We start from the raw sequence: 23650 nt of genomic DNA, 5'->3' as shown, positions 1-23650 counted from the left end.
ATGTGTGTGTGTGTGTGTGTGTGTGTGTTTCAGCTAAACAAGTTTGAAAGTCAAGAGGGGATCTCTCGCTCTATGTTTTCTGTCAAATTGGGTACTGGGAGGAGTACTAACCTAAGTAAATAACTTTCCATTTCCTTCTTTCATCCAAGTGGCATAACAGAATGGAATTAAATTAATATGAGTATAATTATGAAAGATTCAGATTAATTTGATTCAGCTATATATTTAATTATAATTATGAATACAATTATGTGAAAAGAAATTATATTGATTGGCTGCCGGCCCGACGGCAGTGGGTGGGACTTGGTTTCATTGAATAAATATCACATGCAGTCTGACATACAGCTACAGATCATCCCAAAATTATATTATTTTTATTTATAAATTATCACTATATCTATAGGAATGAATCAACTTCTAGGATTTTAATCAACCAAAAAAAGACTAAACCGTTCTATCTCCATTCTCCAACCTTCCATATTAAGCCTTGACTATACATCTATATAATGGCAAAATTAAGTGATCCTGAAAACTCTCCTGTGCCAAAATACATGCAAGCAGCTGAGTTAGGCCAAGAATGTAAGGAGTTGATACCCACCTTGCCATTAGAAAAAGGTTGGATTACATCCCACTTCCATCAATATCAAGGATTTTGGCTTACCACAAGGATTCTCCAAGGTACTTTATCTTGTCATAAGCAATTTCAAGCCCTTGATACTGATATCCTCATAGTTACCACTCCAAAAGCAGGCACCACTTGGCTTAAAGCATTGACTTTTTGCTTTGCTAAATCGCGACAAATATTCAATTATTGATCATACTAAGAACAACCATCCATTGCTCACTACCAATCCTCATGGTCTTGTTCCCTTTTTGGAGTCTGATCTTTACTACAAAGATTTTGTTTCTTGACGTCAAAACATTATCTTCTTCGAGACTCTTCTCTACACATCTTTCTTATGAATTATTGCCGAAATCTGTGAAAGAGTCAACTTGCAAGGTGGTGTATCTATGTAGAGATCCTAAAGACACTTTTGTTTCACTTTGGCATTTCACAAACAACCTTAGAGCACAAAGTAGAGGAACACTTCCACTACAAGAGGCTTTTGAGAATTTTTGTAGAGGAGTGAGTTCTTTTGGACCCTTTTGGGAGCATGTATTGGTATATTGGAAGAAAAGCTTGGAAAGGCCAGAGAAGGTGATGTTTTTGAAATATGAAGAAATGAAAATGAAACCTAATTTTTATTTGAAAGAGCTTGCTGAGTTTTTGGAGTGTCCATTCTCCAAAGAAGAAGAATTCAAAGGTGTGGTTGATGATATATTAAATTTGTGTAGTTTTGAGAAGTTGAGCAATTTGGAGGTCAATAAGATCGGGAAAGGTTTTCTTAATATGGAAAATAAAGCTTTTTTCCGTCTTGGTAATATTGGAGATTGGAAAAATCATCTCACAACTGAAATGGTTGAGCAGATAAACACCATCGCTGAAGAGAAATTTGTAAAACATGGGTTGTGTTTTTAGATTTTAAGAAATTCCAAATATTTATGTCACCTTTTAATAAAGGGAAATGCTAAAGAGTGTCCTTAAGATATTAGTTAAGAAGAAGAAAAAAATAGGAAATATTGTTTTGGAAAATGGTGAAAAGTTATGAATTTAACTTTTTAAAAGTCAAAATATTATTGAATCTAATGCAAAATTACTCTTTTTGGGTTCCTTAACAAGTGCCCTAAGAATACTTATTAGCATAACACTTTAATAAATCTTCGACGAATTCTTCTTTTTATCAAATCTTTGGCTAATTTTCACTAGTATCATAATTTTATCTAAATTTTGATCTTAATACTAATTGTAATTATCTTAATAATAATAATAATAATAATAATAATAATAATAATAATAATATACACACTAATTCATACAAATGAGACTTTCAAATAACCGTCACAATCATTTAAAGTTAAAAATATTATTAAATCTAATTAATGCATGTGCATCGCACGTGTCGCATGACATTGTAGAATTAATCCTGCCGGATCTGCGTTCCTTGAGTTGATGGTGTTGAATTACCTTTGGGTGGGACACTTCATTAAGCAACAGTCTTCTACTCCATCGTGTGTGGCCTTCTTCAAATGAATTGGGTCTGCACGTGCTTTGACCATCTAGTTGAGAAATATGTATATTTGGGTAAAAGTGAATGTACTTAAACCCGTGCTTATGCACGACAATGCAGTGACCCTAGCTCATTTGACATTATACTCAAGCTATACGGCGCGTTGCTTATGAGAAACGATCTCACATTTACACTATTTCGTATAGATTTGACAAAGCTTTACTTTGGATGTCAAGGTCTAACACAACCGTCTCCTTTTAGCAGGGCTTGGGACAAACTAAGCTTTGCAAGGCTATGCTTATGTAGGATTAAAAGATAAAGGATCGAAATAAAAAAAAAAAACAGATAAATAACCCCCAAATTTTGCAAATAAATAAGATAAAGATACCGTAGTACGCTTATTTAATAAGTTTGTACTCTTTTGATTTTATCATTCATTTATCTGTTGTTTTATGTTAATCTGTTGTTCTATTAATGCAGTGGTTTCATAGTCATTCTTTCTGCTACAGAAGTGCAACTAATTTTACTTCATATCTCATCATATGACTTATCAACTTTCTTAGCTTTTATGATTTAGTCAAAACATAATCCTATATTTAGACATGAAACTAATATCTAGCAAGTATTGGGACATGTAAGAACGGTTATTTTGAGCTTCATGAACAGAGATTTTCTAAAAAAAGAAAAAGTAAATTTCAAATTAATTGAATGAATTCAATTGTTCTTCTCTTTCTCCACAATATTAATGACAAACAATTTTTTATGCATAAGACAAACACGCGTACACAGACACACACACTCATGCGTTATTTTTAAGCAATTCATTGCCTCAGCATGAAAGGTGAGGAATCAAAAATAAAAGAAAAACCCTTGCAAAGATATTTCAACAGTACTGTTGAGGGAGAAATAATTGAGAAAATTCATACAAAAATAGCAGCAACATAGTCATTAAACTTTTCCAAGACCCAGAAACACAATAATAAATACAAAATTTCTGCTATACTCATACTTTACAAGGGCAGAAAGAAAACCTCTGCAGGTAGGTAGATAAAATCTTTATGGGTTCAGTATGATTTCCCACAATGTATCAAGCTTCCAGCACCCAAGAAAAGACCAAAAATAGCAGCACTTCCAAGGGTTGTTTGTCCAATATGCCTAATTTTCAAAAATCCAGGTACCTGCATCGCAATGAATTGATTGGAATGCTGCTACATATAAACTGAGAGAATTTACCATTTTGACATCAAAAAATACGTGACTCAATATCAATATAAAATATCTATGGTGCAATATCAATCAAAAGTTATGTGACAAATAATAGGTTGAGGTGGAATCAATATCTCCTGAAGTAATCAAGAGTGAGTTGTCCAACACTTTGGATCGAAGGCATGTCGGGTGTCCGACATGTGTCATTGTCCAACACTGGCACATGTGTTTGATTCAATTTTCTATTTTCTCAAATTTTTACTGGTGTGTCAATGTGTCATGTCGTGTCTGTGTCTGGTAAATGAGAACTGAGGTAATCAAGAGTGAGTTCTCAGCCACAAATCCACAGATTGTTATTTATATGCATGCTTATAACAGCACATTCAGTCAGGACATTGATTGCTTTACAAAATTAATAAATATTAAATATTATTTACAAACATGTATCCATTACAAAGACATAGTAAACCAGATAATGGAACTCAGTTTATGGATGGATTGCAAGAACAATCTATGGAGAACGTTTCAATATATAAGAGATGAGAAAGTTTTGAATAGAGAAATAACACAATTAGTTGCTCTAGACAGACTTAAATATTTCCATCATAATACATTCCTTGTTTGCTTCTAATGCATTAAACTTAAAATGTTAAAGAATCTGCTTTTATGTTAAGACAGATTCACGAAAAGAAAAGACCAGTAAACTGTGACACCAGCAACAGAATGAAATCCAACCAATGTAGTCAACTGCGGGATCATGGAGATTGGAAAATAGTAGTTTGTTCAAATTATGCTACACTAAAGTGCCAGTGTTACCAGTTGTGGATCAAGAAAAATTGTGGTTTGTTCAAATCCTGTCATGCTGCAATGCTATAGCGCAGCAGTATCCGCTATATGACAATACTTTGTACTAAATAGCGTATTGTAGAACAATAGCAATTTGCCCAAATTCCTCTAGGCTATAGCCCCGCTTTTTGACAAAACTTCGTACTAAAGAACATATCACAATACACCATATTCGGTTTGTTCAAACTCTGCTACGCTATAGTGCCGCTATTTGACAACAACCATAAATTCAAACATCTAACTAGTGGACAAATCTGCGTTTGGTTCATGAATTAAGTAACCCATATTCGGTTTCAAAAAGTCTTTGTCTAGCAAGTGGCACTGCAACTAGAATCTCGTACCGTCTAAATAAACCACTTCACTTGCAACTTGCAGAGAAAACTATATCATTTGTTTATTTTCCATATGTTCAATGTAATCAAATCTAACAACAAAACATACTAATAGCTTTATTTCAAAGCACTCAGTGTATAGATACTTACGAAATTTTACAACATTCTACAAAAGCCATAAAATATAGAGGGTGGACCTAACATCCATAAGGAAAATGAAAATGGTGTTCTAAACAATCTCATTGTTGAAGTTAAAAAAAGATCTATGAAGCACGGATACGGACACGAACACGGGAGACGAAACAGACACCGACACTGCTAATAATTTGAGAAAATCACATAATTTAGTGTAATTATATGTGTTAGTGTCGTGTCGTGTTAGTGTCAGACACGTCACGTGTTTGACACTGGGACACTCCTAATCCTAAGAGTGTCTGTACTTCGTAGAAAAATATCATGAACATACCTTATACCTAATAGCCTCGTACGTTCCATACACAGCACCTGGAAAGAATCCAATGAACTTTATTAGGTAAGATGGTGCAGGGAAACATTTAAAAATTCGAGTAAATTAAATAAAATGAAAAAACCAAGAGGAAAAGAATACATTTAAATCAATGAATTACTTCAGAATCTCCAAAGTCTTAAATATTGAAAAATAAATAAGAAATCACACAGGAATTGAGAACCAAGAGGAAAAGAAACTAGCTTAAAGCATTTACAGTAATAAAATCTTTATGCAGAGTGATTAAATTTTCAATTTAACCCTATTAGCATCATGATTTAGCAGTTATCACCAACTAAAATATAAGGGACAATAAAAAAACATAACTACATGGAAAAAAAAATTGATATTGCAATTCGCAGTTAAAATTACATAAATAAAGTTATATGAAGAAGTGGATAACTGACCGACGGCACCGCCGACAGCGCCGCCCACGGCAGCGCCGGCAGTGACACGAGCGAGGCAACTGTCTCTGGCCATTGCGATTTTGTGTCTTGTTCGGAGAAATGAAAAAACTGAAACCAAAGTTTTTTGGTTTTTTTTTATTAGGCTTAAATAGGTCTTACATCCTGCAGATATATTTCATTTGAATTTTCGTCATGAAGTTACTAATCCTTCTAATCTGCCCCTGCAAATACTAATCATTTGACTTTTGGTCCTAATTACATCTGATTAGTAACTTCAGGGACGAAAATTCAAATGACCTATATTTGCAAGGATGAAAGACTTATTTAAGCAAACCACCTCGCCCAATCATCACTTGCCACATGAGCACCACGTCACTAATGACATCCCACCTCAGCAAAAAAATCTAATTAGGACCAAAAGTCAAATGATTAATATTTGCAGGGGCAGACTGCAAGGATTGGTAACTTCAGGGACGAAAATTCAAATGACCTATATTTAGAGGGACGAAAGACATATTTAAGCCTTTTTTTTTTTTTGGTAGATAGACGAAATGGCAATGCCATTATAAACTGACACACACACAAGTGGAGGTACCGGGGTTCGAACCCCGGTCATAGCATCCGGCCTAACAATTTCGGCATTTTGCCAGTTGAGCTAGGACTTCTAGATTATTTAAGCCTTTTTATTAAGGCTAAAATATGGCATTGGTCCATGCAAATATGTTCAGTTTTGGTTTTAGTCCCTGCAATTTTTTTTTTTATAGTTTTTAGTCACTGTAAAATTAATTTTTTTTCGAAATGGTCCCTGTCCCCAATTATGTGATGATTTGTCACTTTTGTGCATATGTGTCACATGATGATTGTGCTTACTTGTCCAGCTGGCATCCACGTGGCATGACACTCATTTAAAAATCATTTTTAATAAAAACAATATTATTTTTTATAATTCAAAAACAATAATTATTTTTTAATTAAAAAAAATAATAAAACATATACAAAAGGGGGAAAAACGTTAGGGTTCTTCATTTTCCCCCTTTCTTATGCCGATCTCCTCCAATTTCCTTCCTTCAATCTTCAATCCAACCAGTTCGAAAGCATAAATCGAATACAATATTTCGAAGCATAAATCGAATCCAACTGGTTCGAAAGCTGGATTCCACAAGCAGGTAACATAACTGGAAAATGTTCCAACCCGTTTGGTTGAGTTCGAACTGGCCTACGACACTCTCCCCATTCCTTGAAATCGAATATGACTGTGAACCTCCTCTACTACCCGAATAACCTCTGCTACTGCTCATTGTTGGTTGGCCGTCTGGAAATGCGAAGAAGATGGAAGGAAGGATGTGCGAAGATGACAGTGAACAAAGATGGAAGGATGATTGAAGAAGAACGAAATATTATATTCGATTTATGCTTCCGAACCGGTTGGATTGAAGATTGAAGATTGAAGGAAGGAAATTGGAGGAGATCGACAAAAGAAAGGGAGAAAATGAGAAACCCTAACGTTTTCCCCCCTTTTGTATCTGTTTTTTTTTTTAATTAAAAAATAATTATTGTTTTTGAATTATAAAAAATAACATTGTTTTTATTAAAAATGATTTAAAATGATTTTTAAATGAGTGTCTTGCCACGTGGATCCCAGCTGGACAAGTAAGCACAATCATCATGTGACACATATGCACAAAAGTGACAAATCATCACATAATTGGGGATAGGGACCATTTCCAAAAAAAATTAATTTTACAGGGACTAAAAACTATAAAAAAAATTACAGGGACTAAAACCAAAACTGGATATATTTGCAGAGACCAACGTCATATTTTAGCTTTTTATTAATAAACCCATTTTATTTTATTTTTAATTTTTAACTTTTTAATTCCTTAGCTGAAAGTCCCTAAAAGAAGTCCTTAGGTAAAGGTGATGTAGATTTCGGTGGTCGTAAAGGTAAATAAAGTTTGTAATTTAATTTTTTATCAAATAGTTTAATGATTGGAATTCAAGTTTTTAAGATGAATAAGTGGAGTCTTCGAGATCGAATCTCGATTTATGCATATAATGGTGCATATCTTGTCAACTGATCCATGCTCAGTCACTTAATTTTATCTCTAACTCGCTTAGTTTTTCAAATGATTCGTATTTAAGAGTTTGTTAATTAGGGAAAAGATCGTCTTCCGTGAGAATTGTGTCGTGTGAAGTTTATCCAAGCATTTTCTATTTACACAATGCAGGTCGAGTTATTAAAAAAATGAATGTCGCCAAAAAAAGAAAGAATGGTATGGATTAACATTGATATGCCTTCGGTGATTTTCTAACAAGAGAGAATGCATACCTTCTATGATAAACTCACTACTTACTTCCTTACAAACAAAAAGGCTTTTTTTTTTTTTTTTTTTTTTAAGAAACCAAAATGAATTATATTACCATGAACAACGTAATTGTCGAAGCATAAGGTGTGTCATAACAATCACTGAAAGAGCAACATCCTGTCAAATTACAACATAGTTAATCGATGCCCATACATGAAAGCGGGTTCGACCACCAATTATGTGTACCAAAATTAAAGACCACATTGCTAGCTTTCAACCACCACAAGGTATGAGATTTTACTTTATCTAACAAAAGTGGCATAGAACTTTGACGGTTTCTTAATAACTTGTCATTTCGTTCATTCCATAAAACCCAAACACACTGCAACCAAATCAATCAAATGAAATAAGGATCGGCGGGATTTCAAGCCTCCTGCATATTCAATAAATTGCATAAAATGATCTGAAATAGCAAGAGAATCTACCCCTTCGACACCAAGCCAAGCCTGCACCATAGGCCACAGTGCGCCAAAATTTGGGCAAGACAAAAACAAATGAGTCACATCTTCAAAAACAAATTTGAACATTTTGGTTCCACCAAGATTCTTTACTCCTAGCTAGGTTCAAAATCAATTAATTCTCCTAGTGTCTCTTTTGCTGCTTTGCTAATCTCATATGTCATCTTGTTTCACATATCATTTTCGCTTCTATGTAGTTTTGCAGCATACACAACAACTAATAACAATCATTTGAACTATTTTATTGCTCCCAAGTCTTTGGAAGTAATCGTCGTGAAACAGAGAAAAAGATAGATAGCCTATTTAGAAAGTTTGTACCAAATTAATTTCATTCAAAATATTACAAACTACTATGTTTTAATTTTCTTAATAAGTTTGATTTTTTTTTTTGTTGCTTATAATATGAGACGGATGGAGTATATAGATTTCAAGCACATCGCCGTGAATGCTAAAATATTTATTTACTTTGCTCTTAAAAACTTAATATGATGAAATTGATTTATAAAATTAACATGAATCATTCTTATATTATAGATAGATGATCACTTGTTTTAGAGATGTAGCTTTGTTGGAAAGATTTGGTACAATAATTTTAAATGGAAAGGAACAGTGGTGATTTTACCCGGCAATATTGTTTCACTCCTTGACTATTTTCCATCATCTTCTTTGGCTAAAAAACGTCGAAAGGGGCTTAACCTCATTTGGCATGCAACAATTTAAAAAAATTAGGAAGTTTGGAATAGGATTATTTTTTCTTCTTAACTTTGGGAGGCATAGGAGATTGTAGAAGCTATCAAAGTCACCTCTTGAAGATGACTTATTGTTAGAAAATTAGTGTGTCTTTGTTTGTATTACAAATGGTTTTTGAACCTCTCATTTGTCTTTTTTCTTGATGTTGTGTATTTTTTTTGGACAAGTATCCCGTGTACATTTTTCAAATTTGGAGTTAAGTATTTTCGATAGATCAATCTTTCAAAAATAAAATAAAAATAGATAGATCAAGTAAAAGAAAACTAATCTGAACGAATGGTAAGTTTATACGTAAATCTGAATGTGAAGATACAATTCAGATAAATTCTACTATTATTTTAAGTTTTATATAAATTAAAAGTATATAATTTTTTAAATTTAATTTAAAAATCATTCTATAACCGAGGATCTAAGCATGTTCATATTTGCTTATTAGACAAATTGTATTCTATATTTAACATATTAGAAAAAGTTCATTCATTTAACCAAAGAAAAAAAAATAGTTACCTTCATTTTATCGTGTTCTAATGTTCATTCATTCACAAGACCTTTGGCAAATTTTAGATATTCAAAGAGGTCCTTGGTGCAAGATAGTAGTCATTCTACTGTTTTTTTTTTTGGTACAAAGTCATTCTACTGTTATTAATTCAATTAATGCTATTTGGTTTGCTATGAAGCAAAAGAGGTTTAACAACACTAACATTCAATTTTTTTTTTTGAAAGAAAACACTAACATTCAATGGAGATCCTCTATTGCTAGAATAATTTCAAAAGTTTTTTTATCTTAAAATTCAACAAAGAGGTCCTCCTATTCATAATGTATTGAGTCAGTTGATAAAAGAATGAATTGTAATATTTTTTTTTTGCTAAAAATTGACTGTAAATATTTGACAACCAATCCTTATTAAGGACTCAATCAATACATTGTCATTATTTATTTGGCAATAAATATTAGTACACAATGACAATGATGAATATTAGAGAGAGATGTTTATGTTTATGTTTGTAAAAGCTTTGCATCTCAATAAAAATCCCTCTTATTTAGGAATTCTTTAAATATATAGGATTTTTATACGCATTAAAATATAGTTATTTTATAATCAAGTATTATTATTCTTTAATACTTGAGTATTTAATTTAGTCATGAAAAACTAGACTATGATTATAAAAAACAAAATCATAATATGAGGAAGACCATGTGGTAATGACTAATGATGGTAAATATTTCATTTGCATGGTAAAACCGATTTGTAAAGTAAGATTGATAGACATTTCTTATTATTTTGAAGGGAAATGCTAACCGGTGTTTCCGGGACACTGATTAAGGATGTGAAAAAGGAAATTATATAATAGTTAATGCATTGAAATAATGTAATTAATTGATAATAAAATCAAAAATAGTTTCCTTTTATGGTAATAATTCCTTTTATGGTATGCTTAACCAATGCCCCAGGGGCACCGATTAGCAGGACCCTATTTTGAATCACAATAACTCCAACCAAAATATTACATGTTTCTTTAGAAAGAGAAGTTTTGCGGTATAACAAATAAGTAAACATAAACAATAGAAAATAACAAAAATATAAATCAAAATTAACGTTTGAAGCACTGTGATTTGCAATGTTCATCCGAATCATTCAAAGAAAGTCGAGATTGTGATGTGAAAAAATTGTGAAGCCAGAGATCTAACTTATAGTATTTTTTACAGGATAATTTGGTAAAATAACCAAATTAAAGTTGGTATCAAATTAATTACATGCGGTCCAGTAATTTGCGTTTTTTTTTTTTTTTTTTTACAGTTGCTATTCATTTTTGCATTTTTGTTGGGCATCCGTTTTTGTTTCCTAAAAATATGATTCTTTCATTAAACGGTTTTTATTTCCCTAAAATTATGCATCATCACGTTTTTTTTTTTTGAACAAAGACATCCTTCAGTTTTATTTTCATAAAATAAATGTGTTAATTACATTTCATTAATTTGTTGATTCACTAATTTCATTAGTCCATCAACACATTAATTGTCAATTACATGAGAAGGCTAGTATTGTTTGACGCCGCCTCATGTTAATTTAGAAAAATATTTCCATACTTTCTTTGTTAATTTTTTTTTATTAAGGAGCATAATAAACTTTTCAATCAGCCCATGATTTAAGGTTTATGTTATTTTTTTGACGGAAGGTTTAACGTTTATTTTAGCAAGTCCTTAAATACAATCAACTGAAATCATATTTTTGATATTCTTTGCCAATCATCCATTTATGATATTCTTTGACTAATCAACTAATGATACATTTTTAATTCCGATTAAATAGCTCCAATTTCGATTTTTTCTTCTGTTCTAAAATATAGTATGCTACGATCACACATACACCAATTCCAATTTTTTTTTCTTTCCTAAAATAAAGATTGAACAATTCAACGAAATTTATTAAAATAAAAATAAAAAATCAGTTTAATGAAATAAAAATGTGATTTGCATTTTATACTTTGTGATAAATTATAAATCTGATAATTTTGTAATAGGTTAAAAATATATGCAATTTATTTTGCATATTTAAATATGTTATAATTGAAATATTATATTATATAAAACAGTCTCGTTGAAATTTCATTCTTTAATGGTGGCGGATGATTACTAGTATCCGCCGTGGAGTGGGTCTGTGGGAGAGGAGTTGGTTTGAAGATAATGTTTGTTGGATTGTAGGTGGAGGTGGTAGCACTTTCTTTTGGTCAGATAATTGGGTGGGGGACGTACCTTTACGGGTTAAATTCCCTCGCCTTTTTGATTTGGCGATTGATAAATGGGTAACGGTGGAGCAATGGAGAGTAGGGGATGGGCGGATGGTGGAGGTGCTTGGGAGTGGAGGAGACGTCTCTTGGCGTGGGAGGAGGAGTTGGTGTCTGAGTGTGCATCTCTATTGCATAATGTTGTTTTGCAGGACAATACTGTTGACAGGTGGCGGTGGCTGCTGGATCCTTTACATGGCTACTCCGTGAAGGGTACTTATGCTTATCTCACGACGCCAGGTGTGCCTTCCGAACGTGGGCGGTTTGATGATGTATGGGTGAAGGAAGCTCCGCTTAAGGTCTCTATCTTTGTTTGGCGACTTCTCCGCAATCGATACCAATTGTAACACCCCTTTACCCAAAAGCAATTAAATAATAATTAAACATACATCAGAGTAAATCCCAAACGGGCATGTCACACTACTTTTTCAAATTTTCTTAAATAGATTATAAAAACTATTTAATTAAACATCTTTCATAAACTTCAACAATTTGCAGCGGAATATTTGCATTAAAAGCAACAACAACAACTATTTAATTCTCCATAAAATAATCTTGGCATAAAAGCGTCATCAAGATAAATTCAACAACCAAATAAAGGGCTACATCCACAAGTTCCAAAAATTGATACATAGGAATGAAAACAATAAGAAATTCCATCCCGTACGTATTAGAGCCCTAGACACTTGAGCCACCACCTACTACTCAGGATCACCTGCAAGTTACCCATAGGAAGGGCAACATTTTCAAGCAGAAGGGGGTGAGATTCACAACAATAAATATAGATAATAAATTCATCAATTGAATCTAACACCCTAACATAATAATAATTCATCAATATATAAATATATCATCATTAACAACATCAACAACAAATGGTAATTAAAACCAACAACATCGACTCATGCAACTAGTCAACGACTCCACTAAGACTCCTCAACAATGCACATACATGTAGTACCAATTTACAGGGCAGTAGCCCTCACCGAATATTGAATGGTTAAAGCATTCATCAGGGCCTAAGCCCTCACCGCTTGAACAACAAGGTGTTCCAGGACATGAGTCCTCCCGCTTTGAACGACAAGGCGTTCCAGGGCCAGAGCCCTCCCGCTTTTATGCTTATGCAAGTAACTCCACTTGTGTATATCTATATACAACCTCAACAAATGCATATATGTATATAAGACTCACAACCACCATTCAACAACATGTATGAATTAATTAAATAAAGCATACATCACAGTCAACAACAGATCATCATAATCAATCCAACAGTCCATAAAAATACATAATTAATCATAACTATGCTCATACATTCAAGTTCCTTCCCTTCTATTCAATTAAATAACAAACAGTTTCAGAACTGGGCAACTCGCCTCGCGAGTACCTCATCTCGCTATGGCGAGCACAAGAAAACGGGTTGCTCGCCGTGGCGAACTCAAAGCGAACGAAAAACAGGTGCTCTCGGGAGTTTTGACATTTTTCTCACTAAATCTTCATTTTTAAGTTCCCTATTCATCTTTTTAATCTAAAAATTGTCCCAGGCCTCTCTAAAATCATCTAGGCACTTAAAACTATCCATAATACAACTTATAACAACAATTCAAAAATCAAGTTTTTCTCACAGGTACTCGCCATGGCGAGTTGGCTTGCTCGCGGGATGAGCTATGAACATTGCTCACTCGCGAGGCGGGGAAGTCCACTCACATAGGCGAGCGATGAATGTCAGCACGACCAGAATGCATGTTTTTCCCCAAAAATCCAATTTTATCACTTTCACTCCCCAAATTGGTTTACAAATGTGAAATAACTTGCTTTATGCACTCAAAACCTAATTCTAACATCAGAACCACAATCTCTACACCCAAAACCCAATAATTCACCATAAACCTAAAATTCCCAATTTTCTCATAAACCTGTTAAAATCAAAATCAGGATTTAACCATCTACACTATTGAAGTAAACCTCACCCTTACCTTAATTCAGAAAGACAAATGCTCAATAGTTTGATTCTCTTGGCTCTACTTGCTCTTCTCTACCTTTTCTCCCAAAAGCTCTGTTGTACGTAAAAACGTTTCTCTGACTTCTCTTTTCTTAACTCCCCAAAAATGTAACTTCCCTTTAATTCATTAAACTCCCCTTAATTCTATTAATTCCTAATTAACTCCCCAAACTCCAAAATAATATTAATTTCCCACTTATTCTAATTATTATCAAAATAAATTATATAATAAAATAATACACACCACATAAATCACAAATATTATTTAAAATCATATAAAAGACTCTAAATAAATCAAAAATAAATAAAACAACGACTAGGGCGTTACAACTCTCCCCAACTTAGAGAATTTCGTCCTCGAAATATTACCTCAATCAAACAGCTCTGGATAAGACTCCCGCATCTTACTCTCCAGCTCCCAAGTCAAACTCTCACTAGTTACTCCACCCCAAACAACCTTAACTAGAGGTATATCCTTGCCTCTCAACTTCTTCACCTCACGGTCTTCAATTCTCAATGGTAAGGTCTCAACTGTAAGGTTGTCTCTAACCTGCACATCATCTCTTGGAATAACATGCGAAGGATCCGCTACATACTTCTGAAGTTGCGACACAAGAAACACATCATGCAAGTTCGAAAGATGTGGTGGCAAACCAACTCTATATGCCACTATTCCAACCCTCTCTGATATCTGATACGGACCAATGAACTTTGGAGTCAACTTCCTCGACTTCAATGCACGTCCTACACCTGTCATAGGGAAAACTCTCAGAAATACATGATCACCCTCTTGAAACTCAAGAGCCTTCATACGCTTGTCATGGTAACTCTTCTGTCGACTTTGCGACGCTTTCATCTTTTCTCTTATCATCTTTACCTTCTCCGTAGCCTGATGAATCAAATTCGGTCCCAACACAACACTCTCTCCTGACTCAAACCAGCATAAAGGAGTCCTGCACCTCCGACCATACAAAGCTTCGAACGGTGCCTTACCAATACTCGAATGGTAACTGTTATTGTATGTGAACTATATCAACGGTAGGTGACTATCCCAAGCTCCAACTTGCTCAAGTACACACACTCTTAACAAATCCTCCAATGATTGGATCGTCCTCTCCGACTGACCATCTGTCTGTGGATGATAAGCCGAACTCAACCTCAACTTCGATCCCAAGGCGTCCTGCAAACTCTTCCAAAATCTAGAAGTGAACCTCGGATCCCTATCCGACACAATACTCGACGGTACACCATGTAGCTTCACAATGTTATGAATATAAATCTCCGCCAACTGAGCTACCAGATAACTAATATTGATCGGAATAAAGTGTGCCGACTTCGTCAACCTGTCGACGACGACCCAAATGGCATCATGCCCTCTCGGAGTGTTCGGTAAACTCGTTACAAAATCCATAGAAATGTTGTCCCACTTCCACTCCGGCACATCCAACGGTGTCAACAACCCTACAAGCTTCTGATGCTCAACCTTAGACTTCTGACAAGTCAAACACGCATACACAAACTGAGCAACATCACATTTCAACCCGGACCACCAAAATAGCTTCTTCAAATCATGATACATTTTCGTAGCTCCCAGATGAATACTCAAGCTACTCTTGTGCCTTTCCTCTAAACTCAACCTTTTGAAATCATCATTATCAGGAATGCAAATTCTTCCTCTGAACCTTAACACACCCTGATCATCAACCTTAAAGTCACTATCCTCAGTGCCATTACCATTAACCATCAAATCAACAAACTTAACATCTACTTGCTGTGCTTCTCGGATACTATTCAAGAAATCACTGTTAATCTTCAGCATCCCCAACTGTACACTCTGAGGTGTCAATTCACAGACAAGACTCAAATCTCTAAACTGCTCTAGCAGATCAAATTCTTTCACCATCAAAGCAGAGATATGCAATGTCTTGCTGCTCAACGCATCTGTAACACCCCGTTTTCCCAATATAAAAATTTCTTAACATAAATCAGAGTAATCATCAATTAACGGGATATCACATTCTTAAAAATCTTAAAAACATAGATAAATAATAATTTATCCTTCATCAACCAAATAGCAGCGGAATTAAATTCAAATCATCATAAAGTTTTGGCACGCAAGCCTTATTAAAACATCTCATAATAATTCAGTCAAATATCATAAATGAACACCTAAAAGAATGAAGCATGCATATCATAAACCCCATCCTGTTATGTATCAGAGCAACCAAGGACTCAGTGAGGCAAGGCTGTAACACCCCGTTTTCCCAGCTTAAAAATTTCATTTATTTAATCAGAGTTTTCCACGTGAACGGAATGTCACATTCTTTTCTTAAAATCATAAACTGAATAAATAACTATTTATCCTTTAAAATTCAATAACAAAATCTTTAATACTTCGCAGCGGAATTTCTTCAATAACTAAAAACAGTCTTTGGCACTAAGGCCTCTTCATAAATTTCTCATATAATCCAATCTAAAATCGTAGTCATAATTCTTCTTAAGAACAATACGTAAGGAGTAGAAAGACAACAATAAAATTCTCATCCCGTTACGTATCAGAGCACCTAAAGACACACATGAGAGCTAATCCACTCACAACAGCAATCTAACAGCAACTTAAACTCGATCACCTGCAAGTTACTCATACGAAGAGCAACATTTTCAAGCAGAAGGGGTGAGATTTCACAAAACAATAATATCAAGCATATAATTCAATAATTATATTTAACAACATAAATAACTTCATCTATTAGTAATAATAATCCTTCATGTAATAATTCTTAATAACTCAACCAACTTTTAATTATCATTTACTTCATATTCATCACATTATAAACATCATCATATAACACATCATAACCAACATAGATCATCACATCATAGTTCATATACAACATAACAACATCATTAATTCGTAATAACATTTCTCCACCAAGCATCACACTAGCAACTCATAATAGAAGACAACTTAGCAACTATACGTAACATCATCAATTCATAATAATACTTATTCATCAAACATCTCATTATCAATTCATGAATAAAAGACAACTTATCAACTTAACATAAACATCATCAAGTACACTTAACAACTCATAGATATCATCATGCAATCATCATCACTAATAACTTTAAAACAACACAATGTAATCAACATCTCACTATAATAATAATCATATATGACACAACATAAATCATCATCTTATAATGATATGAACAACACATATTAATCATCTTATAATAATATAACAACAACATATACATCATCTCGTCATAATATAATAATATAATAACAACATATTCATCTTCTTATATTAATATAACAACAACGTATTCATCATCTTATAAAAATAACAAGTATATACATCACAACATAAGCATCATCTTACAACAACATAACATAATATTCACTTAATAATAATTAATCATATATAGTACAACATATTCGCCACTTAATAATAACAATTATATACGTCACAACATAAACATCATCTTACAACAACATAACATAATATTCACTTAGTAACTTAAACAACACAATATAATCATCACTTTATGATAATAATCAATCACAACATAATCATCGTAAACAACATCATAACATTATAATCATTATCATATACAACATCATAACAACATAACAATATCATAATCAATACCTTTAAACAGCATAGCAACATCTTAGTCAACATCATATAATTCACATCATAAAGCTCCTAAACGTGCGGAGGACAAAGCTCCTAATCGTGCGGAGGACACACAACATAAACATCATCTTACAACAACATAACATAATATTCACTTAGTAACTTAAACAACACAATATAATCATCACTTTATGATAATAATCAATCACAACATAATCATCGTAAACAACATCATAACATTATAATCATTATCATATACAACATCATAACAACATAACAATATCATAATCAATACCTTTAAACAGCATAGCAACATCTTAGTCAACATCATATAATTCACATCATAAAGCTCCTAATCGTGCGGAGGACAAAGCTCCTAATCGTGCGGAGGACAAAACTCCTAATAATCGTGGTGAGGACTAAGCTCAGTGAATGCTAATGCATGGACTCTTATCAACAAGACACCTTAATCAACTTATCACTTATACATCCAATAATTTGGAGTTCATCATCAACTTATTTCAGACTCATGCAACTTAGTTAAATAACAATTGTAGCATAATCAAATCACATAACGTTTAATAACAATTCATTTCAACAACATCTTGATCATTCAATAATATTTCGAGTAATGCATTTAATCATTAAATCAAATTACAAACAACTTAGCAGTTCATAACAGCAACAGAAACAACACAAGCAATTCACAACATAACAATATTAATATGAAGTATCAACAACTTAAACATCATACATCTTCCACATAAGGCATATAAATATTTCACATAACCAACAACAGCAACATAGGCGACACGTAAACATCTCAAGATATAACAATATCAATTCATTTTCAATAACTTCTTGATCATTCAATAATAATTCAAGTAATGCAATCAATCAATAAATCACATTATAAACACTTAGCATTTCAATATAGCTTTACAATTAACAGTTAACATCTTAGATAGGTCTCATTAGTACCTAAAGTTCCATTCCTAAACAATCCAAGCAACTCAAGTCTCAAACTCCTCAAAAGCACTCAATTCTGGATGTGCTCGCGAGGCGAGAGCATCTGCTCGCCATGGCGAGTACAAGCCAGATTCCCAACTAAGGTTGTTCCAGGTTCAATCTCATTCTAAATCATTCTCTAATCAATAGTAGGCACCTAAAGGTACTCAAAGGCATCTAAGGTTCAATTCAAAAGTCAAAAACTCAGAAATGACATGCTCACTGGTCACACTCGCTATGGCGAGTAAGGCTGTTCGCCGTGGCAAGCTGTACCAAAAGGACTCGCGAGGCGAAGGGGAAAGGCTCGCGTGGCGAGCGATGAAGTTCATCACTCGCGAGGCGAGATTCATAGATCGCCATGGCGAGGGATGAATTTAGGTTCGGACATGATGCACTTTTCACACAATTTCATCAATTAACATGGTTCTAAGCCTAATTTCAATTCCAGAATTCATCATAATCATTATCTAAGGTCTAAGGACAGTTTCTAATCTTTTTAACAAGTTTCCACCGTTTAATCATCAATTCTATCAATTTGACCTAATTTCCGATTCCTCTTAAACTCATCCTACATCATGTTAAATGTAACCGTTGATTCACATACTTAATAGAATTGCAAAGTTAGTCTCACCCTTACCTTAGAATGTGAAAATCGCAGCTTTCCTAGGTCTTCTCCCTTCTCTTGGCTTTTTCTCCCTTTTTCCAAAACTGATCGTACGTACATTATGTTTTTCTAAACTAGGTCTCTCCTATTTATATAAATCCTTAACCTACTTATTTTTCTCTTAAATCCAAATCTTAATATTCTATTCCAATATATATATATATATATATTTCCATAACAAATCATTTATATTTCCATAGCAAATGACATATATTTCTTCAACAAATCATACATATTTCTATAACAGATCATATATTTTTCTATAACAAATAACATTTATATTTCTAAATCAAATAACATATATATTTCTAAATCAAATAACATTGATATTTCTAAACCAAATAACATATATTCATTTTCTAAATCAAATAACATATATATTTCTAAATCAAATAACATTTATATTATACAAATAAATATCAACATATAACATAACAAAATATCACTCATCAAAATAAATCATATAAATCACACAAATCATATAAGTATATTCTAAACTCATTAAAATAATCAAATAATTAGAGAGGGCGTTACAAAGGCCACTCACGACAGCAACACTACACACTAAGCTCGATCACCTGCAAGTTACTCATACGAAGAGCAACATTTCCAAGCAGAAGGGGTGAGATTTCACAAAACAATAATATTAATCAATATAATTCAACAATCGCAATTAACAACATAAACATCTTCAATATAATCATCTTAAACATCATACATCTTTGATAATCAAATATCAAGTACTCATTTCTTTCAATCATAATAAATAACATAACATCTTTCATCATTTAACTCGACAATGCGACAATGCAACAATGCGACCTAAACCTCTTATATGCATGTGGTACCAATTCAGGACATGAGCCCCCAACATTATAGTATTATTATACTTTCAGGGCATAAGCCCCCAACAATTATTTTGAGCAAATGCTCCATCATGGTGAGTACAAAGCTCCAGGGCATGAACCCCCAACAGATGTATGCTAATGCATGGACTCAATCATCTAAAACATCTTAATCATCATCTCATATACATATCCAATAATTTGGATGTTCAACATCATCTTATAATGACTCATGCAACTTAGTTAAATAACAATAGCAGCATAGGCAGATCACAACAACAACATAATTTCATAATATCAATTCATTTCAACAACATCTTGATCATTCAATAATATTTCAAGTAATGCATTTAATCATTAAATCACATTACAAACAACTTAGCAGTTCAAACAGCCTCACAAATTTCAGTTAATATCTTAAATAGGTCACATTACTACCTAAGGGTCCAACCCTAATCAATTTGTGCGACACAGATCGCAACATCCTAATTTGCATTCAGTTCTGGAAGTGCTCGCGAGGCGAGAGCATCTGCTCGCCATGGCGAGTACAAGCCAGATTTCCAACTCAAGTTGTTCTAAGCTAAACCAGGTTCAATCTTGTTCTAAATCAGCATCTAATCTTTAATAAACATCTAAAGGCACTCAAAAGCATCTAAGGTTCAACTCAAAAGTCAAAAATACAGAATTCGACATGCTCTCTGGTCATGCTCGCTATGGCGAGTAAGGTTGTTCACTGTGGCGAGCTACGACTTGTAACTCGCGAGGCGAGGGGAAATGGCTCGCGTGGCGAGCGATGAACTTCATCCCTCGCGAGGCAAGGATCATCGTTCGCGGGGGCGAGCGATGAATATAGGCTCGGGCAGAATGCAGTTTTTACGAAAAATTCATGATCTCACATGGTTCTAAGCCTAATTTCAATTCCAGAATTCATTCTAAACATAATCTAAGGTCAAAGGACGTTTTATGCATCAATCTAACAGCTTATTATCATTGGATCATCAATTTCACCTATTAACCCTAATTTCATAAACTTTCTAATTCAATCCTAATTTGTTAATTTGATCATCAGAATTGTATAGATTAACACTATTGAATCATTAGTCTCACCCTTACCTTGTATGAAGAAAATCGCAGCTCTCCTCTTGGTCTTCTCCCTTCTATGGCTTTTTCCTCCTTTTTCCAAAGTTTGATCGTATGTACTAATTTTCTACAAACCTAGGTCTTTCCTTTTTATATCTCCTCCTAAATCTTATCTTATCTCACTTTCTCCCCCAAAACTCTCTAAAATCTCAAAACAACCCTTAACTAAATATTTTATTTTATTTTCAAATCTTATTTTATTAAACAATAAAATAAGTCTCATATCTCATAAAATCATCAAAACTCATAACTCATCTAAAAATCTTCCAAATCATCTAAATCGTCATAAATCATCAAAATTCACACATATATTATATAAATATAATATAACTCGTCTAAACTCGATTAAATAATTAATTAAATAAAAGTGGGCGTTACAACTCTCCCCAACTTAAAAGATTTTCGTCCTCGAAAATTTACCTCAAGCAAACAACTCTGGATAAGACTCCAGCATCTTACTCTCAAGCTCCCACGTCAAGCTTTCATCAGTCGCTCCGTCCTAAACGATTCTCACAAGGGGTATCTCCTTGCCTCTCAACATCTTCACTTTCCGATCATCAATCCTCACGGGTAAAGTCTCTACCGTAAGCTTGTCTCTAACTTGCACATCATCACTCTGGATCACATGAGATGCCAGCGATCGCGACGATCGTCGCGCTGTTCTCTCTGTTCTCTCAGTCTCACCATCGCTCGTGGTCTCGGTAATTAAAAAAATTAGTACACAAAGTTACAATAATGCAAATGCTTCAGAATAAAACAATATTAGAATGCCACATGTCGTGACTTGAATGAAATCCTAAAACATTGAAATGTGGTGACACATGTCAAGAAAAGAAGAGAAGAAAATTATTTCCATTAACGGACATACCCTAAATTTATATAATATAGATATAGATTATCCCTTTTATTCACTTTATCATATTTCAATTGCCTTTTTATAGTTATTATTATCATCCAACTTAAGTTAGTTGTTCTATGGTGATACGTAACCTTTAAATTCCAATACTTTTGTTTTGCTTCACGCGTTGCTGACTTATTTCTTTATTGTTGCTGCGGTCCATTCCATTGTGTTGCTTGCTGTTCTTTTCTATTCCAATTCCACGTTTGTGCAATTGTAGCAGTGGGTACGTGGATATCATCTAGAGTTAAAGATTCCAGAAAATTGCAGGTTACATTCTTTTTAATTTTCAATGAGTTCATCAATGTTAAGTTTTATAATTTAATTATGTCTTAGTAGATTTTTATAGAGTCCGGAATATGATGAATGCCGTACCAATGATGCTCTGTTAATTTGTATCATTGCTAATTGTAACATGAATTATTTTTAAGTCTGAAAATTTTGATTTTTAACGATGAATATGTACAATGAAAACTGAAATAACGCGATACCGGTTTCACATTGAAAGAGTGAAACTTGTCTCTGTCCATAGAATTTTTAGGAATTGATTTTGAAATACAGTGAAAGCGTTTTCTTTAATTAATTTAGAAATTTCTAATTTTCAAAAAGGCTATTTTAAACTTGTGGTCGTACATGCGAAAGCTTGTGAGTTTAAAATACGGTACCGGGCGCGCGAAAGCCGACGGTACCTTTAAATTAAATTTTTTACTAAAAGTAACTTTTCGGGCGTAAATTGATCAGTTTTCAAACGGAGTTTTGAAGTTGTAAGGCGTACCCGAGAAAGTGGTCGAATAGATTACAAAGTCAAAATTCGGTGTCGTACACACGAAAGCTGACGATCCCTTTAATTTAATTCTTTTTACGCGCGAAAATGTTGTCCAGTTACAACAATAAAATGCAATTTAGCAAGCATCAACGGTCGACATAAATTATATTCCGGGCTCTCGTCATTTAAAGTAATTAAAAACAAATTATTTTCCCAATTTTGCAACCAAATTAATTTACATCGCCTTAGATAAACAACGTGACAATAGATAATGGTACTTAATGAAATTTAACATTTTTTATACTAAAACCGATATTTCCGTGCACTTACGGACCTGTCATATTACACTTCAAGTTCCAATCACAAGACTGCTTATAAAGAAATTTCCTGATAATTTATGATAGTGATTCATTCCACCTGAGTCTACACTATCATCCAGTTGTGGCTAGATTCTTTAAGAGAAAAGGCTGATATATATATATATATTGAGTTTTTTTTCTTTATTGAGGTTGTGAGAGACCAATCATATTATACCGATCTTGTGAAGCAATGTAAGAGCATGAAGTTGCCGGGAATCGAACCCGGGTCTCCTGGGTGAAAGCCAGATATCCTAATCGCTGGACGACAACGGAATTGATATCAATTTTGCTTTCATATTAATCAGATTCAGGCCAAGAGTATACAATATTCCAAAACCAATAAATTGCTTATACCATTTCGGACAAATTCATTCATTCCTTATAATTATGTGTATAAGCACATCCCATTTAATTATGTGTATCATTTTTGTTATTAGAGAAATTATGTTTTTTTTTTTTTTAACAAACTAAAATGAAATATTATAAACATCAATAGCAGTTCATCTTGCACAAGACGTGCAAAGATAAACATCCCTCAATAGAATACAAAGTTCAG

At 33.4% G+C, this 23650-nt stretch overlaps 1 protein-coding gene and 1 pseudogene across 1 annotated transcript; one reads left to right on the top strand and one right to left on the bottom strand.

Moving 5' to 3' along the window:
* Positions 1-320: 320 nt before the first annotated feature.
* LOC25490371 (cytosolic sulfotransferase 12-like) lies at positions 321-1731 on the top strand (annotated as a pseudogene).
* A 1222-nt stretch (positions 1732-2953) lies between these two features.
* On the bottom strand, positions 2954-5533 carry LOC25490370 (reactive oxygen species modulator 1). The gene is made up of 3 exons (XM_013603785.3): positions 5405-5533; positions 4959-4996; positions 2954-3286 (listed from the first exon to the last, which is right to left on the bottom strand). The coding sequence occupies exons 1-3, from the start codon at positions 5475-5477 to the stop codon at positions 3173-3175; spliced, it is 225 nt and encodes a 74-aa protein (XP_013459239.1). The 5' UTR covers positions 5478-5533; the 3' UTR covers positions 2954-3172.
* Between the last annotated feature and the right edge of the window lie 18117 nt (positions 5534-23650).

The sequence above is a fragment of the Medicago truncatula genome, chromosome 3 (genome assembly GCF_003473485.1).
Source record: "Medicago truncatula cultivar Jemalong A17 chromosome 3, MtrunA17r5.0-ANR, whole genome shotgun sequence".
In the NCBI taxonomy this organism is placed as follows: domain Eukaryota; kingdom Viridiplantae; phylum Streptophyta; class Magnoliopsida; order Fabales; family Fabaceae; genus Medicago; species Medicago truncatula.
The sequence above is the reverse complement of the archived record's forward strand: the minus strand, read 5'-3'. Positions and strand labels throughout refer to the sequence as shown.